The sequence below is a fragment of the Tursiops truncatus genome, chromosome 14 (genome assembly GCF_011762595.2).
Source record: "Tursiops truncatus isolate mTurTru1 chromosome 14, mTurTru1.mat.Y, whole genome shotgun sequence".
In the NCBI taxonomy this organism is placed as follows: domain Eukaryota; kingdom Metazoa; phylum Chordata; class Mammalia; order Artiodactyla; family Delphinidae; genus Tursiops; species Tursiops truncatus.
The window spans coordinates 86,368,413-86,381,502 of record NC_047047.1 but is presented as its reverse complement, the minus strand read 5'-3'; the positions used below and the strand labels follow the sequence as shown (position 1 = coordinate 86,381,502).

Here is a 13,090-nt window from a genome sequence, read left to right as displayed (position 1 = left end):
CCAGGTGCAGGCCTGTGGGGAGGAGCTTAAAAATGGGACATTATTTATAACTACATTTGGCTGTTGGTGGTTTTGAATCTCCTTTGAGAAGGGAAGTATCATAACGGACTCTGTGTTTTAGGAAGATGGTTCTGGGGTGGATTGGAGTGGGGGGCGGCGGGGGGCACCGGGAGGGGCCTTGATGCCCCATCCGCACCCGTCCTCTGCTCCCCCCGTGCACTGTGCTGCTGAGACAGGGTGTCTCCGCGGTTGTTTGCGACCTGTCTCCTGCCCTGAGCCGCACGAGGGCGGGCTGGTGGTCCCGTCACCTCCAGAACTGCAGAGACGTGGCTGAGCGTGGAGCCCCCATGGGCATCGGCCGGTTGGGCTTCGCAGAGCTGGGCGATGCTTGCACTTATCCGATGAGGGAGACAGAAAAGCAGAGATGACCGTGGGGCTTGGAGCCTGGAGCCTGGGAGACTCGGTGTCTCAACGGCAGGAGCAGGAAAGTCCACAGAAGAGACTCACTTCTGGGGAAAACCACCAGGTCGACTTGGGACGTGCTAAGTGCGGGGTACCAGGGAGGCTCCACAAACAGCCCGTTTCCCTGTTTCGGTTCTGAACAAAACAGGAAATAAAGGAAAATGTGCCAAAACATGGTCAGGATCTGTGAGGAAGGCTGGGGGCGTGTGTAGCTTAGGCTGAGAGCAGGACGCACCTGGCCAGCGAACCTGAACCGAGTGATGTGCTCACCTGGTCACAGGTGTCCCCGTGTGGGAGGACCCTGCCCCTGAGCAGTAGTGTACCCTCTGGGGGGTGCTCACACTGAAGGGACAAGGGGACGCCGACTCGTGTGCCCAAGTTTATTCTTCCCGAGAGTACCGGCCAGACGAGGGAAGAGAGAGGCCAGCGCGGGTGGTAAGGGGCAGCAGAGCAGCCATGGTGGGTCCTGGGGAGCCCTGTGCACCAGAAGGCAGACTGGGGCCAGCCCAGGGGGATGGATGGAGAGAGGGACAGATGCATTCCCAGAGGGAGTGGGGAGGCAAGGCAGCAGAATCCTGAGAAGAGACTTGGGGAGGGAGACCTAGAGCCAAAGCTGGGAGCAGGTTGGGAGGAAGGGGTGAAACCCCCCGGGGGTGGGATGGGAAGAGGGAGGCCAAGGGGCCTGGCTGGCGGCACACAGACACTGAACCCCGGCGCTTAGAGCAAGGTCCTAAAGGCATGTGACTTTTTCCACAGGGGATGCTGGAGAGAAGGGGGACAAAGGCGCACCAGGACGGCCTGGAAGAGTCGGCCCCACGGGAGAGAAAGGTACCTGCTGCCCCTGGGCCCCAAGGGCACAGCTGGGGCACCGGCTCCTGGAGAGCTGTTGGTGGGGAGAAGGGGGGTGCGTTCGAGAGGAACCCGGCACCTGTGTAGGTCTCGGGACTGAAGCAGGGCACAGAGAGGGCTCTTTAAACAGTGCTCCCTGGCTCTGGCCTGCCCGGCACCGAGAAACAAAGTGCCTTCTGGGAGGTGTGCCTCATCGGGTGGTTACGTGTATGGAAACTCGGCGCTCGCTTGGCCTCACGTGCAAATTGGGGATCACTTGTGATCGTTACACGTATAAGTGCAATTATGAGGGTGTGCAAACAGTGATGGAGGCGTGTGAACAGTGATGGCAACAGTCATGTAGGTGTGCAAAGGAGAGAGAGCACAGATTTGGGTGGGGCATGGGGGGTTACACCGTGGCCTCCCAGTTTTGGCTAACGGACCCTAGTCACCTTGAATCTGTTTCCTCATTAGGAAAAAAAATAGTGTCGTTCAGCCTGCCTCCTGGGGTTGTGCTGGGGCTTACAGAAAATAGATCCTACCTAAAAAAGAAGCTACATGGTGCACGGTGATGTCAGTAAATGCCACCATTAGGATAGACTTCCTCTTGCTGCTTTAAAGTTTGTGAAATCCGTGAAAGCTGTGTTTGGAAGTGCCTTGCCAACGCCTGCACACTATTCTATGGGAACACGTGCTGGGATTACCCAGCCCGTCCCCGCCCCGCCTCGTAGCATCGGAGTTAGGTGGTTCTTGTAACAACATAGATAAAGGTTGTTATGTTTTTAAGTCCATGCACTGTTTTTTCATTCTTAAATTTTTTTAAATGTTGGTTTTTTCTTTTCTGTTTAATTAATTTATTTATTTTGGCCCCGCTGTGAGGCATATGGGATCTTAGTTCCCAGACCAGGGATCGAACCCGCACCCCCTGCATTGGGAGCACTGAATCTTAACCACTGGACCACCAGGGAAGTCCCAGTTTTTTCGTGTTTTGAGGTGTGATTTACGTAGCGTCAGTGAGTTTGGCAGCTGCAGATGCCTGTGAAACCCGGGTCACAGTCTAGATCCCGAGCACTTGTGTCACCACCATCCCTCCATCAAGCCCACGTGCTGATTTTTATTTCTTACTTTCCCTTTACTCATAACAAATTAATGAAAAAATAAAAGAACTGTGCTCCTGGTTCAAAGTTCAAAACATACAGAAATTATTCACAGCCACTAGTCTCCTTCCCATCCCCACCAGCAGCCCTCGCCACTGACAACCACTGTTAGGTTTCTTTCTCTTCACAGAGATATTTTGTAATGGCCGAGTGAACACTATTCTTTCCTGCTTCTGTACAAACAGTTGCAGAATGTATGTAATGTTCTGCATTTTCACTTAACCGCGTTCTTGGAGATCATTCGTTCTGCAGGAGGACGCGCAGGTTGTGCTCGCTCTCGCCTGGAGACATTGTGTCCGTTCTTTATCTAACTGGCCTCCTATCACTGCAGATTTACAGTTCCCTAGGGCCTGGCTGCAGTGAGTGAGTAATCTTGTAAATGTCATTTTTAATGTGGACGAGTACAGCCTGACGATAAATTCCGGACAGAGTAATTGTTGATCAAAATGCACGTGCATTTGAAATGTTGGTGGATATGGCCTTCCAAAAGGATCGAATCCATTTACCCTCTGTTTATTGAAGCATGAGACGGCCGACCCCTTCACCCTCCCTGCCTCAGAAAGCTGCCAGTCTGGTAGCCGTGGAAGGCCACGTCAGTGGGGCTTTAACTTAGCCTCTCTTATCATAAATGAAGCCAGCTTATTTTTCAGGTGTTTAAAAGTCATTTGTATTTCTTTTCTTTTTTTTCCTTTTTGAGGATTGTCTTTTCCTGTCTTTTTAAAAACCCTTCTTGGGTTCTTCTTTTTTTTTTTAATTTATTTTTCGGCTGCATTGGGTCTTCGTTGCGGTGTGCGGGCTTCTTATTGCAGTGGCTTCTCTTGTTACGGAGCATGGGCTCTAGGCGTGTGAGCTCAGCAGTTGTGGCGCATGGGCTTAGTTGCTCCATGGCATATGGGATCTTCCCAGACCAGGGATCGAACCCGTGTCCCCTGCGTTGGCAGGTGGATTCTTAACCACTGCGCCACCAGGGAAGTCCCCCTCTATTGTCTTGTGAGGACAATGTCACATTTCACAGTTAGGAAGTGAATATGCCTCTATTCTGGATGGTCACAAATTCATTTTCATGACGCCATTTCATTGATTTTTTTTTTCCCCCTTTGGCCGAGCTGTGCAGCATGTGGAATCTTAGTTCCCTGACCAGGGATTGAACCCACGCCCCCTGCCGTGGAAGCGCGGGGTTTTTGCATTGATGTTTTTTCAAAGTAACGATGTTTGAGCTCAACGCACGTGCAGAAGGCAATGCCTAATTTCATGCCAATGTGGACCCGTGGCTGCTCTCTCATCTCTGTCACTAGTGTCACCAACATGTAGCTCTCTCATCATCATTCTCTCTTATTCTCACTCTTGAAAAGGCAGGACAAGCACGCAGAGACTATAAATGCTGTTATTATAGCGTCCGAATCTTCTGATGAGGATGAACGTTGCTGGGAAGGCAACAGCCTAATTCACTGCGTTTTCCTGTCATTAACCACTAAGTTGAGTGCTGTTACATGCTGAGATCTCGGGGAGGCCACCTGAGCCCCAGAGTCAGAGGGGGAGAACAGATATGTGGACCCTGGAGGATAAATTGAGGCAGAAAGCTGCGGGGCAGTGTGGAGGGGAATTTGGGCTGGATCGAGAATCTGTCTTGTTTCAAGTTTTTCTAACATGTAACAGTAAGGTGTGCTCATGATAGAAAATTTATATATATCTATAAAAGTGGTGAGGAAAATCAGGCATAATAAAATCATCCAGAGATAACCACTTATTTTGGTATATTTCCTTTTTCGGGGTGACTTTTCTTGCTTTGTTGTAATTATATTGTGTATATAAGTTTGAATCTATTTCTTAAATTTAATGCCAAATTTTAGTGTAAGGATTTCTCATGTATGAAATCATTTTGATGAATGTCTCCTACCCATGGGTAACTTAAAACTCCACTGGGAGCGGTATGTTCGAGAGCAGAGTTCTGTGTGTGATTAGGGCAGGAGAGGGGAGCCTGGACCTGCCCTTTACAGTCCCATTGACCTGCCTGACAAGGAACCTGCCAGGCTAGGAGGCGATGGGGCAGTGATCACCGGGCTTGCCAGGGGTCTGGCTTCGCCACTGACAGAATGAGCAGGTTTGGTCTGGGGTCTTTGCTACTTTGTAGAGTACAGAGAACAAGTCAACCCAAGTGGGATATATTTGGATTATTGAATAGTGGGATAGTTACGTAGAAATCTAGGAAATATCCATTTTTGGATGACCTTTAAAAAGAGGACTGGCCGTGGCATGATAGAATATAAGAGAATAAAATAGGATACAAGAACAGACATGTGATCGACTAAGATATTTACAAAAAGGCGAAGAAAAAGGATGGAGAAGAAATCAATCAGAATACTAGTAGTAGAGGGCTTCCCTGGTGGCGCAGTGGTTGAGAGTCCGCCTGCCGATGCAGGCGACACGGGTTCGTGCCCCGGTCCGGGAAGATCCCACGTGCCGTGGAGCGGCTGGGCCCGTGAGCCATGGCCGCTGAGCCTGCGCATCTGGAGCCTGTGCTCCACAACGGGAGAGGCCACAGCAGTGAGAGGCCCGTGTACCGCAAAAAAAAAAAAAAAAAAAAATTAAAAAAAAAAAAAAGAATACTAGTAGTAGACATTTCTGGGTTATAGGATTATGGACCTTTAAATTCTCTTCTTTAAATTCTTCTTTACATTTTCTCCTGTCTCTATCGTTGGTGTTCCCAGCAACGTGCATGAACTATACTTTTGATGTTAACAGGTATTTTGAAAGGTTGCTGTGGCCGTGGCCCTGGCCTGTTGGCGATGTAGGCTCACCTGGAGGCCCAGGTGAGGGTTCGTGAGCTCTGGCGGTCTCCCACACACTGACGGCCATGCTCACGGGGTCAGCATGGCTGCACCTGGGCTCATCGGAGCCCGGAAACTGAGAGCTGCGGCCAACCTCAGAAGCCCTAGCGCAGGTTCAGTGTGGCGAAGCTCGAGGTGGGCCGTGCTCGGAGACTCAGGTGTGCTGGGAGGCGACCTCGGCTCCAGGACGCCCCAAGACTCCTCACTGGAACCGCTCTCCCGCCGGGATGCGGGATTCTCCCGGCCACCTTCCCATCCTCCTGCATCCTGCTTTCGTGGAGGCGTTCCCACCAGTGCCCTGCTCTTAGCGGATTGCAGCTACTACCTGGGGGCCCTGTCCCCTACGGAGAGCAGTGACCACTGCAGGGCAGGGCGCTGGGGAGACTTGCCTGGTTTCTGCATCAGCTTGGTTTCTACAAAGAATGGCAGTGGGCTGGATCTGGGTACCTGTCCAGAGGCTTCCGAAAGGGGCTCCTAGGATGAGGGCTCTGGGGCGGGAAGGGCAGGGTGTGGGCGGGGCAGACCCGCTCAACGCCAACCGTGCTGCTTACCAGCTGTGCTGGCTTCACACCCTCGCTTCCAACCCGTGAAGGCAAAATAATAACGTAGTCGCTATCAGTCCCTATTGTTTATTACAGGATGAAAGCTGGGAACTCGGGAGCAGCAAGCCTGGTGCACCGTGGGCCCTTGCGCAGCTGCCTTGTTCCCACTTCCGAGCTGTTCCAGCCCCACGCCCACCGGCACTGAACCCGAGGTGGGCCTCGCTCATCCCAGACAGCGGCCCTTTCACGAGGGCCCCTTCAGAGTCAGCTGGGACCTTTCAAAAACGGTTATTTCCACTTGAGGCTGTGTTGATATTTCCCCAGGCACTACATTAAGCCAACTTAAATCCTCAGTTGTGTTTATGCAGTGCACTTACATCATTCACACTTGATTTTCATTGTTTAGAAATTATTTTCACTGGAATTACTTTTCCCCTGTGAATTTTCACGGACTCCTTGAACAGTTTTTTTTTTTTTTAAGAATCAATTTTATTTATTTATTTATTTATTGGCTGTGTTGGGTCTTTGCTGCTGCACGTGGACTTTTCTCTAGTTGTGACGAGCAGGGGCTACTCTTTGTTGTGGTGCACAGGCTTCTCATTGTGGTGGCTTCTCTTGTTGTGGACCATGGGCTCTAGGCACGCGGGCTTCCATAGTTGCAGCACACTGGCTCAGTAGTTGTGGCTCGCGGGCTCTAGAGCGCAGGCTCAGTAGCTGTGGTGCATGGGCTTAGTTGCTCCGCGGCACGTGGGATCTTCCCGGACCAGGGCTCGAACCTGTGTCCCCTGCACTGGCAGGCGGATTCTTAACCACTGTGCCCCCAGGGAAGTACTCCTTGAACAGTTTTAACGTTTTATTTTTTTACCTACCTCACATCTTCCCAACTCTCACCTCTGCCATCCTGAGCTCTTCTGAGAGTGTCATTATTTGCACCTGGTTGCACCTGGTTTGCACCTGGTTTCAGCTCTAAATTGTATAGACAGGACTCTCCCATCAATGTTTAGTTAATGACAATTTTCTTCTGTGTCGTTTTAGCCAACGTCAGTTTTATTTGGTGATGGTTATTTCTACCAGTAACATTCTCTATGAAATTGTCAGAAGACTAAACACTTATTTACTTTCTTGCTAGTTTATGAAAAAGCGTGAGTAATTCCCTGTGGGTAGTCCAGAATTCCTCAGTGGTGTCCCATCTCCCTGGGTTTTTGCACATTTCCATTTCCCCCGCGGGACCCTTTCCTTCACTTACCGCCTCGTTCCTGACTGGACTGTTCATGTCCCATCAAGGACCTGGCCCTTGGAAGGCTCTCAATCAATTGTGTGTAAAATATCTTGACATTCAATGTCTTGAAATATCTTTGAAATCTGCGGGTGACCTGTCTGTGGCTGAGGGCCTCAGGTGTGCGTGCACCTGCTCGCCCCAGGTTCTAGAGAAGTCTGCGGGCCGAGGCTTCAGAACATGCTGAGCTGGGTCCATTCCCTGCTGCCTACTGAGCAGACAGCCCTGCTCTGAGGACGCTTCCCAAACCGTGGGGACCAGCTGGGCCTGGAGGTCAAACGCAGCTTCAGCTTTGGTCTGGGGGGCGGCCTGAGATGGGGCGAGTCCGTTGGCCCGCGCTGGGGCTGCCGGTTGCCCGGGGCTGCGTGGGGTGGGATTGCAGGTTGATCGCGAGCATCTGGACGCCCTCCACCTGGCGCCCTTCTCACGTCAGCTTCTGCGAAATGCAAGCTGCGTGGACATGGGGCTGCTGCAGGGCGGCTTCCTCTTCCGCTGATTTGCCTTGTGTTAGGGGGTGGCCTCTGGTCACACACTGAGCAGCCCCCCTGTTGAGAACTCAAAACAGCTGTAGGAGAAAGCGCCAGAAAGCTGACGGCTGCCTTTTCTGGAATAACAAAGACAAGCCCAAGGGCCGGCAGAGCCTCCCGCTGTCGCTGTCCATTGTCCTTCATTGAAATGAGAGCTGTCCCCACACTGTCAGAGTGCGCGCTGTGGCACACAGCACGGAGCTGGCTTTGCCACAGGACCTGCTAAAAGCGTGTCGTCCCAGCTGTCAAAGCTCCTAGCCCCCAGACACGCAGCTAAGAGGCTGCCGGGCCCCTGGGCGCAGAAGCTGGGGACCCACCTGGCCTGCGATGGGGGAGGGCGACCCTACGTCAGCGACGGGCTTTCTGGGCGCTGTAATGTGCACATTATCTCCGTTGAAAATCTCAGAGGCAGCTGGATGCCAAGTGCTCTTTCTGCCCTGTCTCCTTTTCAAAGGACGGTGTGAGATCTTCATTAAAATTAATAAGAATTAGCAGCCCGCTGCGAGCTGCCCACGTTCCTTGTGCACGTTGAGGACAAACGTGCGCTGGCACACTTCTCATAAGCGGGATGGGATGGGAAGGGCTGGCACCGCAGTCACAGCTCCCTGGGGAGCCACCACTGCCAGCTCTGGAGACTTAAAGGGACCGGATCTGAGTGTGTCTGGTGCGTTTCCAGTCATCCCACACCACCAGGGTGGGGGGATTTGTTTGCTTTTTGCAAAAAGCTCCTTGTCATTTGGAGAGGCAAGAGGAGGCGGGATGAAGCCAGCAGGGCTCTTGTTCAGATCCAGTCTCCTCTAGGCTGGCAACCGCACTGCTTTTCTGCTGCTTTCCAAGGAGTGTCTGCGAGTTAAGGCAAGTCAGCATCGCAGACGACCTTGGGTTGCCCTCAAGTGGAGAGTGTGTGGACATCTCGGGGAACTCAATGGTTCTTGCTTTTTCTTCTTCTCCAACACACCCCAAAGAGAGAATATTCCTATGAGGAACGGCAGCCCACACCCTTGACCTTGTGTGCAGGGTCACGGTGCAGGGGCCTGCTGTAGGCTACTGCTTCCAGCTTTCAGCCCGAGTGCTGTGAGGATGAAAGGCTTGCTTGGTGTGTGTTTGTATGTTTGAACATGCTGTTTGTGTGTATGTGTGCATGTATATATGTGTGCATGTGTGTATACGCACACACAGTGCATGTATATGCACGCGCATATATGGAATGCATGTGTGCACATGTATGGGTGCACATATGTATCTGTGTGCATATGTGCATATGTATGTGAATGTGCGCATGTGTACATGCATGTATGTGAATGAGTGTGCACGCACATTGTGTATATGTGCGCACATGCACGTGAATGTGTGTGCATGTATGTGAATGCGTGTATATGCACGCACATATACGTGCATGTCTGTATGTGCGTGTGTATGTGTGTGTGTACATGTGTGTGTGTGCATGCGTTGCCCAGCAGGCACCCACAGGTGGTGGCTGTTGTTACTCTGACACCCCTCTTGGGGCGGGACTGATGGCTGGGAGCTGTGCACGGCAGGGCGCTGGTCGTGCTGGCTGGGGTGACCATCCGCATCAGGCCCAGCTGCCCCCAGCGCCTAGCCTTCTGCACAGAGGCCCTCTTGTGAGGTCATCAGGGGGTGTCGCGAACCAGGTCTCCTCTGGTCCGAGGGCCTGGGCCGTGGGCCCCGAGGATGCAGGGCTGAGCAGGGACAGGTGAGGCCTGGCCCCTGAGCGGCTCCTCACAGGTGAGCCGGCACCACGGGAGGCTGGGTGTCGGCTCTGCTCTCTCTGTTTCCTAGTTCCCACCTTCTGGGCCCCGGGGAGGGTTGTTTGTCTCCCACGAGCCTGCAGCATGCCCTCAGGCCCAGTCCCTGGAAGTGCAGCCGTGGCTTGTGGCTGGGTCTGTGGGGACCAGGCCACTGCCCCACAGCGGAGGTGAGGGCTCGGGGCCCTGGATGTGGCCAGGAGACCTGGGCCGATGTCCTGTGCTCAGTGGCCTGAGGGTAATGCTACCTTGCAGGTGAGGAAGCCGAGGCTCTGAGGGCTGTGACCCACCCCAGGCTGCGCGGGTTGGGGGCCGGGACCCGGGCCTGGTCTACCCGATTGCAGGCTGCACCCTGGATCACTGGACACCAGTTGCACTAGCGGCATCTGGTGGTGGGTGGCGCCACCCGTCTGATTCCACTTTCGCTTCTGGGGCAGAGGGAAAGCATACCAGTCAGCTGCAGCTGCTGTAACAAACACGGCAGATGTTTATTCTCTCAGCCCTGGAGGCTGGAAGTCAGAGACCGTGGTGTCTGCAGGGCTGGCTTCCCTGAGGCCTCTCTCCGTGGGGTGCAGATGGCTGCCTTCTCCCTGTGTCCTCACGAGGCCTTTCCTCTGTGTGTGGCTCGCTGGGTGTGTCTTCCCCTTCTTACAGGGACACCAGTCCTATCGGATTAGGCCCCACCTTTCTGACCCCATTTAACCTTAATCACCTCTTGAAAGGCCATCTCCAAATATGGTCACATTGGGGGTTAGGGCTTCAACATAAGAATTTTGGAGGACACACAATTCAGCCCATGCCAGGTGCCAATTAACACTGTGAGGTTGAGATCCATCAGTACATGTGGACAGGCTTTCCTGGCACACAGTGTACCTGGAAGTATTCTAATTTATCTCTGAAAGTTGGAGAAACGAGCAGAACTGCCCCAGATTGCAAGCACCTCTATTGCTAGCTCCAGTTTGCTCCTGGCAGCAGCAAGCAGTGGGTTACCATGGAATCTCAACCAGCCTCCAAAGAGGGCTGCCCGCGGGGTCTGGTCCAGCCCTGCTCCAGCTTTGGGGCCCCTGGAATCACCCAGGGATGTGTTAAAATGCAGATTTCGGTGCTTGAGCTGGTGGGGCCTGAGGCTCTGCTTGTGCAGATCCAGGGGGGTCATGGGGGACATGGATCGCTCCTGAGGAAGCAGCGTCCCAGCTCGGAGCTTCTGCCTCCAAATGACAGTTATAGTGGCCAACACTTAGGCCCACCTGCCGCGTGCCAGATGCCGTACCCGACGGTGCTCACCTTTCCCTCAGCCCCGTGAGATGGCTCTAGTATGGCTGTTATTAGCCCCATTATGTAGGTCAGAAACGCACAGAGATGGCACAGCTGAGTGACGGGGAGAATCAGCTGGGCCGCGGGGCCCGAGCTCCAAGCCTTGTGCACACGGCGCTGCGGGCCTGGAGTCTCACACACAAGAGGAGCTGTTATTACAGGACACCACTCTGCAGAGAGAAAACTGAGGCGCAGGGAGACTCAGCCTCGAAGGTAGAGCACAGACCTGGGGCTGCCTGACCCCCAGCCTTGGCCTGCACGGGCGACCTCCTGCAGCCCCAGCCTTCTCACGTCACCGCAAACCGCAGGGGTCTCCAAGCCTGGTTCAGGAAGCAGCGGCATCCGCAACACTCGGCTCGACGGGGATGCCCCACCCGGACCTGTGGAATCCCCCCGGGGCGGGCCCGGCCGTCAGTGGTGACGAGCCCCCGGGGGACTCCCACCCTGAGGTTTGCAGACCTGCAGCGCCTTCATTCCCCGCCTTGGGCTTGGGCTTGCCGCCTGCCCCCATCCCCCTGCCCCGTGAGCTGCTGGCATCCGATTGATTTTCTATACGTGTGCCTGGTTTCCCAGAGCCCCCTACGGCAGGGGCCGGGTCCCACACCCCTCCAAGGGCGGGAGCTGGGCTCAGTACCTGCTGGGGGCAGGTGCCACGTGTCAGCGGCAAGCTTGAATTAGTGGTGAAGTTCGGCTGTGCAATTGAGAGATGGGCTGAAAGCCGAGGGCTCTCCAGTCACCCTCAGGTTGGCTCATTTACCACAGCAGGGTGTGCGCTAGACCCTGACGGCATCCTTCAGCAGCTGCCGTGAGTCATGAGTTAATCGTCTGCTAAGCCCAGAGGTTTCGTGCGGGGTCGGGGGGGGCGGGGGGGGGAGGGGGCAGCGCTTTCGCCATTGTTCTTGATCGCAGGTGTTTCCCCCTCCAGTGTGCTCGTCCAAGCCGCCTTACCCTCTCCCTGTCTGCTGGGGGCAGCAGGAGCCGTCTGGGCGGGAGCAGAGGGGTGGGCAGGTGTCGTTTTGAGTTCCCCTCTGCAGGGAGGGGTCTCGGGAAGAAGTGACCCCAAGGTTGGCAGGAGGCCCACACTCTGTCCTCACCTTTTCTAGGTGGAATCTTAGCAAACAGCAGACTCTTCAGGGGATGGGTTTGCACTCACACCCAGTCTGCCCCAATCTGCCCATTAAAACGTGGACCAGACTCCTCTGCGGTGTCGGGTCTTCTGAACGAGGAGGCGTGTTCCCCAGGCAGGAAGCCGCTCTCCAGACTCTGGCGACCCTGCCCCTCTCCAGTGGGAGTTCAGTGGGATGCACGTGCTGGGGACCGTCCACCCGACTCATGACTGTAGGTGCATTACTGTAGGTGCCTTCCTGCCTGAAGATACGGTTGGGTTGGGGTCTCCGAGACCTCCTCCTACCCTGGGCACTCTCTTTGTGGGACTGCCCGATGGAGCCCGAGCTTAATCCAGTCTATCAGGCCTGCGTGTCCCCGTAAGGACGCCACGGCAAGTGTCCCAGCAGACCCTGCTGAGACAGCGTGAAAACGAGCCAAACCACCCCATGATCTGGCGAGACGTGAAAGTAAAAAGCATGAGCACGGAGGTCATCTCGACACTTATCCTGCTCAGCCCAGCTTCCCCAGGGCTCACGTTGACGCCAGGACCTCAGGAGGGGCACAACGGAGAGTTATAGGGAAGGGAACGTTGGCCTTTAGAAGAAAAGGTGTCCGGAAGGAGGGTGGCGGCCGAGGCCCTGGAACAACGGCAGTAGCTGAGTGCGCACTCCAGGGACAGGGGCTTTGCTCTGGGACACTTTGCAGGAGGCTGAGCAGGGTGTCAGTGGTCATCTTTGAGCTCAGACCACACTAATGGACTAGAGGGTCCAGACAAGGGACCAGGGTGTCCAGACAAGTGGCTCGGGGGCCAGCCAAACACCACAGACACAGGGGCTTAACCCCCTGACCCTGATCTCGCACGGTTCTGGAGGCAGGGGTCCCAGAGCAGGCTGTCTGCATGGTTGGGGTCTGGGGAGGATCCGCTTCCTGGCCTGCAGACGGCCGACTTCTGGCCGTGTCCACAGATGGTGGAGAGAGAGGATTCCAGGCTGTTCATCCTCTCATCAGGGGACGCATCCCACCCCATGACCTCCTCTGACCCTGACCCCCTCCAGATGCATCACATGGGGGTCAGGCTTCAGCATATGAATCCGGGGGGCACTTCAGTCCCCAGCAGGAGGGGACAGTGGTCAGACCTGCTTGGGGGCTGGTGCTCCTGTAAGGGAGCACAGACAGGGTGGGGAAGCTGAGGGGAAGATCTCAGGGAGAAAACAGTTTAGACGTTTGAAGGACTGTCTGTGGACGGCGGATTAGACTAGCTGTGCATCTCTCTGGCTGCAAAA

General features: G+C 54.6%; 1 protein-coding gene across 1 annotated transcript in view; it reads left to right on the top strand.

Annotated features, from left to right (window-relative positions):
- The window catches only part of COLEC11 (collectin subfamily member 11), a 34,488-nt gene that overhangs the window by 14,703 nt on the left and 6,695 nt on the right, over positions 1 to 13,090 (top strand). The window contains exon 5 of the mRNA XM_019943368.3: positions 1,219 to 1,290. Coding sequence (XP_019798927.1) covers positions 1,219 to 1,290 — 72 coding nt within the window. The remainder of the gene's footprint in view (positions 1 to 1,218; positions 1,291 to 13,090) is intronic.